General features: G+C 45.4%; 1 protein-coding gene across 1 annotated transcript in view; it reads left to right on the plus strand.

The window, feature by feature from the left end:
• Nucleotides 1-11,713, plus strand: part of LOC119437676 (chorion peroxidase-like) — a 101,464-nt gene extending 89,751 nt beyond the window's left edge. The window contains exons 15-17 of the mRNA XM_037704665.2: nt 8,338-8,507; nt 11,252-11,354; nt 11,469-11,713. Of these exons, the coding sequence (XP_037560593.1) occupies nt 8,338-8,507; nt 11,252-11,354; nt 11,469-11,550 (355 nt within the window). The 3' untranslated portion in view covers nt 11,551-11,713. The remainder of the gene's footprint in view (nt 1-8,337; nt 8,508-11,251; nt 11,355-11,468) is intronic.
• The last annotated feature ends 2,149 nt before the right edge of the window (nt 11,714-13,862 follow it).

Consider the following 13,862-nt stretch of genomic DNA (forward strand, 5'->3'; position numbering starts at 1 on the left):
GGCACGAGCATATATGCGCCATATGATAAGGCATGTATGTGCTGCAAAAAAGGCCTGGAAATGCTTCGGCACATCGTAATAGAATGCCGAGAACTTCATCCAGTGACCACGCAGGGTGTGTCCACCTTCCAGAATCGTTGCTATACAATGAAGATTGAAGATTAAAGTAGAAGATTGAGTAGGTCAGCAGTCGATAGAAGTAAGAAAAGTTTAGAGTACTGGTGAAAAAAAAAAGCCGGGAAGTGATTTGATAGAACTGGAGTCATTGCAAGGGTACTAGGTAATGGTACAATATAGTCATAGAGGTTTTAAATACGAAAGTCAAGATCGAGACCAGCTAGGCAAAAGGCTAGATAGTGGCACATATAGTAAAATCTCATTAAATAAAGAAGGCTTGGTGACTATTTGTCCTCGCCTCGTTTCAAAGGGCGTGCGTATAATGATCATTATCATCTGTATGGAAGCCACTTGTTTCCCGCGACACACACCGCAACGACCGCTTGTAGCACCAGTTGCGCTTTTGAATGCTTACAGTTTTTTGGGAGGTTACGAAAATTATTAATGAGGTAAATAACCAATCAAATCAATAATAAATATCTATTTGCTCATATAAATTGCAGATTATACATTAATCAATGATGTAAGCAATGTTGTAGATAGATGCTTAAAAATCAGTAATTATTTAGTAATTCAATAAGCACAGACAGCCGTTGATCTCGTGGTGACAACCGCTGCGTATAATTGAAAATTTATTAACTCAGGGAAAAGCAAGCCTTTATTTTAAACGAAGGCGTCGTCACGTAGCGAGACTACATTTATGGAAATTGTGAGGCCTACGCAATACGGCTCATCTTTTCATGTCTCCCGCGACTGGTTCAAAGCCTTAGCAGCGAAATGGGAGCCATGTTAGGACATAGAACTTTGCCAGTTCAGCAGTGAGAGCATCTGCATGATCGCTGCAGCCTAAAACATAGGCGAAGGGCGATTTTAAGAATGTCAAGTATGTCGAGTTTCGTTGTCCAGTTTCTGTCGGCTGAAGAAAATAGTAAATGTGTCCTCTAACTTCTTCACTGCCTTTAAAAGCAGGGGCGGAGGGTATAACAAATCTACCTTACCACGAATCACGGTGGTTTCACTGTTTCTACCCTTCTCAGTACAGCTGTCTAAAGGAGCGTTCCTACATTGGGCGCACTCATTGCGGGTAAGAAATTTGCGAGCAACATAAACTGCTATGTCTTATGCCAAGCCCAAAAAAGGACCCAACACACAACACAAACTCGACAAAACAACAACAACTTCGACGCACACTCTAGCCGCGCACAACTACCACAACTGACAACAACAGAAATGAGCGAGGCACTTGGAGAAGAGGCGCTCGCCAGCCTGCGCGAATGCACTGCCGCTTGCCGCTTCACGGCAATGCATGGCACGCGCCGCTCCTAAAGACACTGCCCCCTTCTAGTACACTGTAATGCAGCTTGCGTGTTTGTGTAGGTGTCTTCTTTATCATGTTATTTCCCTGTGGTTAACTTGCGCAGGGAACATATAAAGCAGATCATCCTGAAATATGTGCACATCGCCTGGGAAACGAGGCAAACAAGCAATACCCTGAGTTCTGCGTGGGTCGTACATACGCATCGTCATGGTCGCGGTCTAGGTCTCTGCACTTCCGGTCTGCCCACTCATTGTGTCCAACAGTGATGTGTCCTCCAGCATATCAATTTCGCCTTGTGCTTCCCGCTGTGAGCGCTCGCGTTGCAGGCACCCTGCGATGACATCCAGAATAGGAACAAGTCGGAAAACAGTATGTGGGAGTGTGAAGAGCTTTAGCGATAATAACGACGAATTAAAAAACCTGAGGCAAAGGATCCGCTGCCACGTAGGACGCTTTTTGAAGCTGAGAGTGCATGGTAAAAAGGCGCGAAGGCCGTTGTGCTTAGATTTAGCTGCACGTTAAGGAATCCCTGGTGGTCAAAATTAATCCGGAACCCTCCACTACAGCATAACTCAGAGCCCCAGTGCTCATTTCGTAAGCTTAAACCCCATGAATAAAACATACAATACACAGACAGACAAAACACGAATATATATGCATAGCAAACACACGTGCCAAAACGCTTGAAGATAAGCAGCCAAGTAATCAATATTTAAGCGGCGCAGCATCCCAAGTATACGCTCAAATAATGAATAAAGAAAGATTCGGTGCTCTCCCGCACAGTCTTGTCTATGTGATTCACAAAACCTTCTTGCGTGATAGCAACGGCTCGCATTTGTGTTCTTTACAATGAAGGAATAAATTAGGAGACTGCTGCACTCTCAACGAAGCTTTGTCCTTCATTAAATGGTCATTCATACGCCGATGTATCAGGAGACGCTTGAGCGCAGCACAATAGCAGTGCGCCATTTTCGCATCCCGTTTTCCTTTTTCTTCGTGTATCGCGATCTTTATTTGGCCCGCAAAAAAGAAAGAAAAAAGGACTACGTGGGACATGTGGCGTAGAAAACAATTTATAGGGGGTTTCTGAACGTGCTCTACAACATCGCAGTATCACACTTGCGGTCTTGAGCCGTTAATTAAAAAGGTGCGTAATTACAGTAATTAAATATTTTGTTATTGCGAAAATAAACCATAGATTGAGTTACTCTACGTTATTTCCAGCACTATACGTTCGGTTAAATTCACTTCGGAAGTACCTTTCACTTTTGAAGTCTTGGCTCAGGTTACGTGGGAGAACCTTTATATATTTTAGTATCAAAAGAGGTGGCTGACAGATGGAGTAGTACACGTGATATAAATGCTATAAACAGGGATAAGGTGTCTCAGAAAGGCTGGACAACGTTTCGATAAGAGGACCTATCTTCGTCAAAGGCAGCCTCGTCATCCTCGGCAGATCAGTTTTAACAGGTTAGTAGAGTGACGTCACGTCGATGTCGGTTGCGGCTGGCTGTAAAGGGAGAGACTGAAAAGAAAATGACCGCTGGCGTTTGACTGTCTCTAGGCGCGGTTTCTAAGACGAGGGGACAAGAGCGGGAGAGCGAGAAAGCGGAAAAAAAGACATAAGAGTGTATTCGTAGAGCGAGAGGGGAGGGAGTGTGTAGAGGTGTCGTGGGCGCGTGCGTTTGGGGTCCCTGAAGAGCCGGTCAGCCAGTCACTGTGCGAGTAACAACAAGACGAGTTGAAAGAATGACTTGAGTAGCGTGGCAGCAATGCGTCGGGTAATTTTGAAGATGTTAATATGGCGACACGGAGTCTGGAAAGGGGGGGGGGGGGGGGTTGTGGTTGACAGGGAGCTGCTCGGTCCTTCAAGGGACGTTAGCCTCAGTAGTTCGCCGTAGGCGTCGTCACGGCGGTATACAGAAGTGGCGGGACCCTGTGTGATCGACGCGCCGAAAAAGGTATCCTGGCGTCTGGGACTTTGGAATGTGTCGGTGTGGATCTTTAAAAGGAAAAGAAAAGGACGCAGAAAAAAGGGAAAAAAAATGGCATAGGAGGATGGCAGCGGAAAAAGGAAAATTTAAAATAAAATCACTGAGGGGACAGGCGTACATGGCAAAGCGCTCGTATGGTTCATCTGTGCGTAAAAGCATGGGAGAGAATAATACATTGATTGGTAGGGATATGCAGGGAAGAACTGGAAATGGAAGAATAGGTGAGGTTGAGAATCGAGATTAGCTGGAGGTTTAACTTGCTTTGTGCCTTTGTTAATGGTATAAGAATTTCAGGTTTATGTTAGTGCTTTTAGCGATTCTAAGTTGCCACGTGACAAATTAATCCCTGTCAGGTGCAGGCGTTTAAACTTGTGTATGAGGTAGGATTCTGTATATTTCCTCTCGCGAGGTGAACGGAAATTTGTAGTATATAGAGTCTTGCTTCATCGAATATATGGCCATGCTCATTGAAGTGGCTGGCTACTGCTTTAGGGAAATTGTGTTTTGCATCTACGCGATGGCCGTTGAGTCGCGTGTGCATTTGTTGTCCAGTCTCACCTATGTATTGCTTGTTACCAGCGGCACATTCTACAGAGTAGACTACGTTGCTTGACGGGCAGGTGAAATTCGAAGTTACCTTGTGAAGGTAATCTGACCCTGTACTTTTTACTGTAGTAGTAGATTGAATAAGTTTGCATGTGGAACATCTGGAGTGGCCACAGGGACCGGATGTTGGCTTCTTCGATGTCCTTAGTTGGGCGTGTAAAAGAATGTCCTTGAAGTTACTGTTGCGTCTGTAGGCTATTCTGGGCGGGTCGGGAAATATCTTTTAAGTTTCTGGTTGCCGGTGAGAACTGGGTAGTATTTACTGAGGATGTTCACGTTGGGGAGTGCGTTTGAGAATTTAGTAGTAAGAAGAGGCGTTGTTGTCCTTGTGATCTTAGGGCGGGCTTTGAGGACCTCGGCTCGATCTAGTTTGGTTTCATCGGTGTAGGCTTCCGAAGGGCAGTGTTCGGGTAGTTCCTGCTTGATAGGGTTTCCTTGAGGTGATCGAGTCTGTCTACGTAATAATGGTTTTCAACGCAAATGCGACGAAGTCATGTGGCTTGACCTTTAAAGATACCTTGTTTGCAATGTCTGGGATGGTAGCTTGTATATTCTAGGTACTGTGGTTTATCAAAAGGTTTCATATACAGCGTTGTCTTTAGTGTCCCATTATCAATATATATTGTTGTGTCCAGAAAGTTTATGCGCTCATTTGAAGATTCCGATGTGAATTTTATTGTTGTGTGAAAAAAATTTCGGAAAGTTACAAATTTAAATAAACTGTCCTGATTATGTCCCCATATTATGAATATGTCGTCTATGTATCGTAGGTATGTGTGGGGCTTGTGTGTGCAACGAGATAGGAAATCCGTTTCTAGAGTGCCCATATGTATGTTCGCGTAGGTTGGTGCCCATACTTGTCCCATGTATTTGTAGGTAGTAATTTTTCTCAAATTCGGATTAATTATATGTCAGAACTAATTTAAGAAGAGACAAGTGTGTTTGAATAAAGTTTTGTACATTGTGTGTGGACAGCGTTTCTTTTATCGAGTATAAAGCATCAGGGATTGGATGCGGTAGTGCGCCTTTAGTATTAATGTCCTCTATAATTCTGATTAGGGGGGGGGGTATCTTGTAGAAATTACGCAAGTGTTTTCGGAAAGTCACCAAGCAAGTGGTTAAGAAATGTGGAGAGGCTTTCTGTCAGGGTGTTGTTGTTCGATACTATCGGACGCCCTGGGATATTAGCGGTGTAAGGTTCAGTGGGTGGAATTTTATGAATTTTCGGAAGGAGGTAGAAGCGCCCAGCAGTTTTGTCCCTTGGTTTAAGAAATTTGAAATCTGACGGTATTATCAATTAATCACCCAAAAGTTATTTCAGCCTGTTGGTAATTGTCAGTAAATCCACACCCGCACACTCCAAAGTCCCAGACGCCAGGATACCTTTTTCAGCGCCTCGACCACACAGGGTCCCGCCACTTGTGCATACCACCGTGGCGACGCCTAGGGAGAACTGCTGAGGCTAACGTCCCTTGAAGGACCGAGCTGCTCCCTGTCAACCACAACCCCCCCCCCCCCCCCCCTTTTCCAGACTCCGTGTCGCCATCTTAACACCTTCAAAATTACCCGACGCATTGCAGCTACGCTACTCAAGTCCTTCTTTCAACTCGTATTGGTGTTACTGGCACACTGACCGGCTCTTCAAAGACCACAAACGCACGCCGCCCACGACACCTCTGAACGCTCCCTCACCTCTCGCTCCCCCAACCCTCTCCTATGTCTTTTTTTCTCGTCGCTTTCTCGCTCTCCCACTCTTGTCCCCTTGTCTCACCGCCCCTAGGTACAGTCAAACGACAGCGCTCATTTTCTTTTCAGTCCTCCTTTTACAGCCAGCCGACATCGACGTGACGTCTCTCTACTAACCCTTTAAAACTGACCCGCCGTGGATGACGAGGCCGCCTTTGACGAAGATAGGTCCTACTATCGAAACTTTGGCCAGCCTTTCTGAGGCACCTTATCTCTGTTTATAACATTTATATCATGTATGTCTTTTAGGATAATAGAATAGCTTGATTTTTTTCCTTTCGTCACGGCTCACCTTACAGCTTAACCACCTTTATCCTGTATCAGCATTATCGTATGACCGCGTCTCCACGCCCAACTCTAGCTAAACAACTAATATCCTAAGCACGCGATCGTAATCTTGAGAAGGATACATGTAGGCGTTGAGCACGAGTTCGCGGGATAGAAACCCGGCCGCGGCGGCAGCATTTCGATTGAGGTGAAATGCAAAAACGCCCGTGTGCTTGTGTTGTAGTGCACGTTAAAGAACCCCCTGCAGGTGGTCAAAATTAATCCGGAGCCCTTCCCTACGGCGTGCCGCATAATCATAACTGGTTTTGGCACGTTAAACCCCAGAAATAAGAAATAAAAAGACGACATGTAGGTATTATAATGTCGATCAACTTGTCTTGGGCTTCGCATTCGGTTCCTTCTTTTTCACAGTCTTGCATCTCGAGACCCGTACGTACTGACGTTGGATCTCGGCGAAACGAGGTTTTTTTAATGATTGAACTGATGGAGCTTTATGATAATCATGTGGAGGAAACAAAAAGTAATATCAGACAGACACGGGCCTTTGTATTTCTTGTTGTCATGCATTTATATACAATGTAGCTTGAACGAAACACGCAAGATGACAGCGAGACGGGAACATGACACTACTAAGATGTATTTATTTCACGTGATCGATATAACGTGTGACGGATGGAATGCTTCGTTATTCTGTTTGTGCTCTTTTTAACAGCGGATAGGTTGTAGGTTGAGGCTGCGCCGTCCGTCCTTCCGCAGGTGTTACGCAGGTCACGTGACTAGAAGAGGATGAGAGCCGCGCCGGTGAGGGCAGCTGACGCGCCCAGCAAATGAGGAGAGACGCGCTGGGGAAGGAGGTGACCGATGAGAGGGCGCGCGCAGGGGGGAGGAGGCAACCAGTGAGAGGCCGCGTTCACGTTGCACGTTACACGTGCAACGCATGCACATGTAATACTCGGTGTAACTAACACAGCTTCGTTGTTCCACCATCTTCACGGAGTGGAAGGGAAGTATAAGTTGCGTTTTCTTTGGTTGTACACTCACTTAAACGGAATTTATTTAGACCATACCTATATTTTTTTTTGTAATGCGCACAGCGAACGCGCCATTTTCACAGTGGAGTTTCTAGGCGAGGTAGACATTTTTTGCTGCTAATAAAGTGTGCACAAGAAACATAATAGCCCATTATTGAATAACTAACCTTTTTTTTATTAGTGGTTTAGGGGAAGTTGTCTAAATGGCCAATTTGGAAGCCGTCATATTTTAATGTAGACCATTTTTTTGTTCTTTAAAGCCGCACCTTATTCGAGATATTCATCATGCAACTCCAGAGTTCAATGGCGACAATATCGAGACCGAGCTCGGCACGCTGTGCGTCAGACGGCAACGTCCGTCAGAGAAATGGGGAATGAAGCTAGAATAATAGCTTGTCAAGGCAAATCCCGACCCTGCACACAGCCGGGCATGCTTGTCAAGCGAAGCGTGCCATGTCCGTAGCTGCCGCGGCTGGCCGAGACGTTCAATTTCAAACTTCCTAGTGGTTGTCTTCACGGAACGCTTTCGTTTATAATAGCGGGCCTGCCTTACCTGTGCTCCCGGCGCGCTCGGTTTCGACATTGCCTGGATTGACCGTTGAAATTTGATGATACATATCTCGACTTAGCTGCGACAATCAAGACTTTAAAAAAATGAGGGTGCTTAAAACGTGACTGTCTTTAAATTTATCATTTAAACAACTGCTCCTAAGGCACTAAGAAAAAGTAATTCAATTATTGTTTGCTAATTATTCTTGTGGAGCTCGCGTTATTAGCGGAAAAGTATATCCACCTCGTCTAGGAACTACTCTGCAAGAACGCCAAGTTCACTGCGCCTATAGCTTTTCATAGAAGGAAATGTATATGGTCTAAAAAAAAACATGTCGTGCGCAATAAAACCCTCAGTTGTCAGTAGTGCCGTGTCCCCGTCTTCCTGCCATCTTGTGTATTTCGTTTGCGCTACATTGCACATGATGCAATATCAGCTAGCCCATCAGTCTATCCTTTTGAAACTTGCGTTCGTTTTCCTGCGCGCTGATTATCACACGTGTATTCCAACCCAATCAATTTACAATCCTGTTGCTAGCGCAGAAGGGCTTCAAATCGCGAAGTGGTGGCTTTCTGGCAAGGCACCACGCTTCGCTCTAAAGGGGCAGAGGATAATCAAGGGCATTTGATACTGCGTAGTGTACAGCCCTTCGCGCGTAAGCTATGATGTGCGTAAACGTTTCCGCAGGTTTCCGGACGACATCGACCTTTTCGCTGCTGGCGTAAACGAGCGCCCGGTGGCCGGAGCAGCTCTGGGTCCCACATTCGCTTGCACAATAGCCGAGCAGTTCCGGAGGATGAAGAATGGCGACCGCTTCTGGTATGAAAACGGAGGCCTCGAGTCATCTCTCAATGAGGGTAGGTGCATGCGAAGCGATTGCTCTTTCTCGTGCTTCACTTTCAATCATGTTTGTGATGGCTTTGTTACTATTATTGTTTATTATGTAGACGTATTCAAAAACAACACGCATGCACAGACGGAAAGAGAAGCAGGCCTAGCAGTTCTTTACTGAAAGGGACACCACGCCCAGCTGCTTGAATGGAAGATAAAATAAATGGAAAGAAAAGCAGAAGAAAAAAAGGGGGGGAGAGGATTGTCACAACGCGTCGCCTCGCACATAGAGCACTACAAAGGAGAGTCGAGTCGTGCAGTTCACAAAAATGTCAACACAGCTTTGTTAGTTTGCCTCGAATTCAAGCTCGAATTTCTATAAATACAAAAAACAATACTGAACGCAGTTCGAGCAAGATGAAGCTGCCGGAACTTGCTCAGCAGTATAAAGAAAAAAGGGGCTGAAAGTTGCGCACTCTAAAAGCAAGTGCTTAAGTTTTGGCTGTTGTGTACACAAGCCGGGTTTAAAAGGCTTGGCGCACGCTCTTTAAATTCATACGATGAACTCCCGTATCCACCTGCAGCGTGTGGAATTTTCTCCTCCACGCAATCAGCGTATTCAGAGAATTTCAGGTGTTGCCGTTTCTCGCCGTTGCTTGTATTTTGCTTACATTGCTATTCTTCACGAAAGTGTCTTTGTACTTTCTACATTCGTTGAAGCTTCCCCTAAGCAAAACAATTTTTTCCTCCCATAATTTCTGATACGTAAGCGGAGTCACATAGTCAAGGAAAGATACGAATAATGTTTCTCCGCAGCAAGAAGGATGTTAAAAATGTAATCTTTTCGCGTTACAAATTTATGCGACAGTATTCACTTAAGATGAAACGACAAACGAAAACGCATTACATTTTATATCGACCCACAGAGACATTGACACTGCATGCTTCTTCCTTTAGTTTAGCGAAGAAAATGTGCAACTTATAATAATAATATGCTAATATTGTAAGCACAAGTGTGTATTTTTAGTTCACGTAGACACGTCCTGTAATATGCCAGGTGAAGTTCTGTAGATCCTACCACGACAGCTGGGTGCGGAAGCTCTCGTGCTCTCTATCGCCACAATTTGATGCATTTGATGCATGCACTGTATTTGCGAGAGCTGGCAAATTATAATTACTGGAAAGTTGAAAAAAAAGTTATTAGATGTTTGTTTTATTGATCTAATACTACCAGTAGAGATGTTTCGCCTTTAATTCATTGTTGTGTGTGTAAATATTTTCCGCTCAAAAATGACGCTGCTTCTCAACCATGCATCGTCCCATTGCCACCACGGGTGATCTTGGGATAAGTATTACATACGTGGCACTTCACACCACACGTTTTGCACACGGTTATTCCCCCCTTCCGGTTCTCATGAGGAATACCGTGTGCCATTTGCATTCTTTTGTGTTTTCGGTATTTTCAGAACGCTCGCCTCCGTGGTGCCACTAATAAAATTATGCTGCTAGCTATGTGCATTTAAATGTCCGACAATAAAAACAACCACGTCTATACATTGCACTATAAGTGTCCTAAATGCCTGTCACAATTTGCAGATGTTTTTCAGACATAGTCAAGTAAAATCGATTATTTTTCTTGCGGGAAAACTTCTACTCGCTTCGAGTTCAATTTTTTTGGCGCGCTATCACTAGCCTTCTCAGTGGTCAGTGTTCATGATGCTCATAAGGAGGAAATCGCAGATGAGGGAGTTCGCAGATGTAAAAATTCCGTTTACAAAAATTTAGTGCGCTTTTCTAAAAAGAAACTATGGAATGCGTATCGAAAGACTGGGTTTTTAAATAATCTTAGACGGTCCCTTTCAAACGCAGCTAAATCTCTTTTAAGTGCATCCTTAGGTATTACGAACACACCTTGTTTATGCTAACGTAAGATGGCAACTACCAACAACCTTTGGTAGATATGTTTTCGGAGGTCTCGCTACAATTGTCTTAAAATATAACGCGATGGGGTGAACTTTTGCAGTGCTGTCGTTAGAGAGTTGCGGTGGGTCTGTATCCTGCGGGAAGCCACCCCATATACGTAATCCTGTCACTGATTGCATCATTCGTAATTTCTGCGCGTTCACTCGCAGAGTAAATAAACATGCAGCTTTCAACGACTGCCATAAATTGATCGCTTTTCGTGCAAAGAAAGCGCTTTGTCGCTTAAGTTGGCAACTTTTTCTTGCCAGTAGCTCGCGTGCGGTCACCTCCGACAATGTAGTGGTACACATCCACCCTGACGTGAGCGGCAAGCTTCTGCCTCAAGCGAGCGGTGACGCAACTATAGGACAGATAGGCCAGGTCTGGATATAGACACAGCTCTTCATAATGCCAGCTTAAGCGGCCTAGCAAAGGTTTTTCGAATCGTTGGCAACACTTATAGGCAAGAGTGCCATTCTTCGCGTGTGGATTGTTTTAACACACCGCTTGCAATATGCCCTCCTTTTGGAGAGACTAGTTGGCCAGCAAGTCTTCGACTCCACTCGCTGCGTTGTCGGAACACTCAGCGCCCGCCTGCTTAAAATTTTTTTTGGTTAAGTCATATTTAGCACAAAGTAGGCTAACCAGTGTAAGCCTGCAAATGGATATAATATTGAATCAGATAATTTTGCGGATTAGAGATTGATGAGGCGTAGTCTAGTCTTATAAGCTGCTGAACTAGAGTGTTAATTAGAGTGTATACTTTGTTGCGCAACACTCTCAATGTGCTGTCTTTCTTGTATTACAGTGCAAATCGAAGAAATCCGCAAAGCAAGCCTGGCACGGATTATCTGTGATAATTCCAACGTCAGGTTCGTCCAGCCACTCGTGATGATCCGGGAAAGCAGCTGGTGAGTCACCAATGCCTTCTTGGAGCGGCCGGCGTACACTTTTACGCGCGGAGTCAAACGGCTGAGATTTGTTGTAATCAGTGATTGCTTTAACAAGTACGCAACACTGCGCAGGAATCCCAAGGTTGACTGCAACAGCGAGGACATTCCACGGGTTGACTTCGACAACTGGCAGAATGAACCAGTGTGGACGTAATTTTTTGCCACGTGCGCCCGGTGCTACCCTTGACTTGTCGCTTCTTCGTCCTTCGCACCGGTACTTCGCTGGTTGTGCGTCGCCCAGAGAAATAATTCTCATGTACATACTTCTTTTTTGCCAGGCTATGGCGAATAAACTTTCGCTGATACACGAGCGCTAATTCGATCACTCTCTTTGTTTCATATAGATTTGTAAATACAGTCCGCCAGACAACGCGGCTGGTATTTTTCTTTTCAGGCCAATCCTTCTCACCGCACAGAAAGTACTGGTTGTTAGCTTTTCATCGAGTATAAAAACAGTATGATTACTTCCCCGCTGTGGTGGCTTAGTGACTACGGCATTGCGCTGCTCAGCACGACGTCGCGGGTTCGATTCCCGGCCGTGGCGGAGGCATTTAAATGCGGCCAAAAGCGCTCGTGTACTTATATTTATTTGCACATTAAAGAACCTCAGGTGGTCACAATTAATCCGGAGTCCCTAACTACAGCGTGCCTCGTAATCAGATCATGGTTTTCGCTCGTTTTACGATTCCAAAGCAGCCCAATACAAACTCTGCAGTTTGCCCTACTTCATCATCATCACGCACTTGAGAAAGGACACGACATTGTGTTTCGATGTTTGCCGAGCTGTTGCTGAATTGTCGGCAACAACAGTGCAGTTGAAACTGCACGCTCGGCACATCAAGAGCATCATACCTCTCTGAAGAACGGTTGCTGCTCGGCAACTTCAGTCACTTGCTACGTTCACCCGCGGCGGGGGCTTAGGGGATATATGGTGTGGCGCTGCTAAGCACGAGGCCGCGAGATCTAATCCCGACTGCGGCGGCCTCATTTCGATGGCGGTGAAATGCAAGAACGCTCGTGTCTCGTGCATTGGGGACACCTTAAAGGTTCCCTGGTGGAGAAAACTAATCCGGAGTCCCCCACTACTGCATGCCTCATGATCAAATTGTGATTTTGGCGCGTAAAACCACAGAAGTCATTCACACTTCTACGATAGAAGTCACCGGGTTTCACCAACTCTAGCTTGCACTCTCTCGACCCTTACTTGCGTCTTCGCCTACCACCTGGACTATCCCGTCGCGTAACAAGTTTAATGTGTCGCATGTGGTTGGGCGTCGCATTTAGAAATGCCTATTCATTCCTAATAGGGATGGCCAACAGTGCGGCGTGCAATTTGTGCGGTTGCGATGACCCTCTAGAGCACCTTCCGTGTCACTGCCCCTGCTTTGACGCTCAAGGGCGTACTTTACAAGCTAAACTCTGCCAGTTACATAATAGAGCGCTCGCGTAAGAAGAGATATTTGGGACGTGGCCTATGCATTCTTGAAGGAAAAAGGCTACAAGAGCCCTTCTGCACCTCGTGAGCGATACTGGATTGTACGAACGCTTACGACAGCGGACATTCCTCTGCGAATGACCCACTCGATATTATTTTATTCTGCTTCCTTCCTATCTATTGTACCCCTTTCCCCCTCCCGAAGTTTAGGGTAGCCAACCGGGGACATCCTTGGTTAACCTCCCTACCTTTCCCTCTTCATTTCTTTCTCTCTAGCTCGTAAAACCCTGAGTTTTATATTATTCAAAAGCGATGCGATTTCTGGGTCATTTGATCCTCCGCTCATTTTAGAAATTTTGAATATGGCTGCGTCCTCGTGTTTGGGGTAAACAGCATTCATCATTAACGATGTCTGGAGTGTGTCGTCTTCCGCGTCGATGCTGTTCTTGTGACTTTTTCAACATTCCAGCTTGATTGCCTATGGTGAGCTTGCTTGCTGCAGCGATGCTTGACATTAACTTTAAAAATGACGAAGGCAAACATGCAAGTTTCATAGCAGCGCGCGCAGCCCGCGGCATGTAACGTTAAATGCCACAGCGAAAACGACTGCCGGTTAGTCAATGTGCAATGCGTGCAAGAAAGAACAAAAATATTTTAATGGCATACTGCCAGCGTAAAGGGCACTTTTCTGTCACGTGGGACTCAAGTGGAAGACACACACATATATATATACCTTAAAATTAACAGGGATGGGCTTCGGCATTGGCAAACAGGCTCAAGCGAGCCAAGGCTGTGTTTGCTTTCAATGTTTGAAGAAGACGCTGACCGCTCCCCAGACAGTTACAAGGACAACTTTCATTTAAATAGGATGGCCTCGGGAGATTTGCCTGTTGCCCATCCACGTGCAGTATGGCTTCCAGGCGTGTGCACAAATACCTATTTCCGTACAAATGAATCAACTCGTGCTGCGAAGCGCCGCCAGTGGAGAAGCAGCACCTAACTGTGACCTAAATTAACTTTTCGTGTTTCGA

Source organism: Dermacentor silvarum, chromosome 1, assembly GCF_013339745.2.
Source record: "Dermacentor silvarum isolate Dsil-2018 chromosome 1, BIME_Dsil_1.4, whole genome shotgun sequence".
NCBI classification, from domain to species: Eukaryota; Metazoa; Arthropoda; class Arachnida; order Ixodida; family Ixodidae; genus Dermacentor; species Dermacentor silvarum.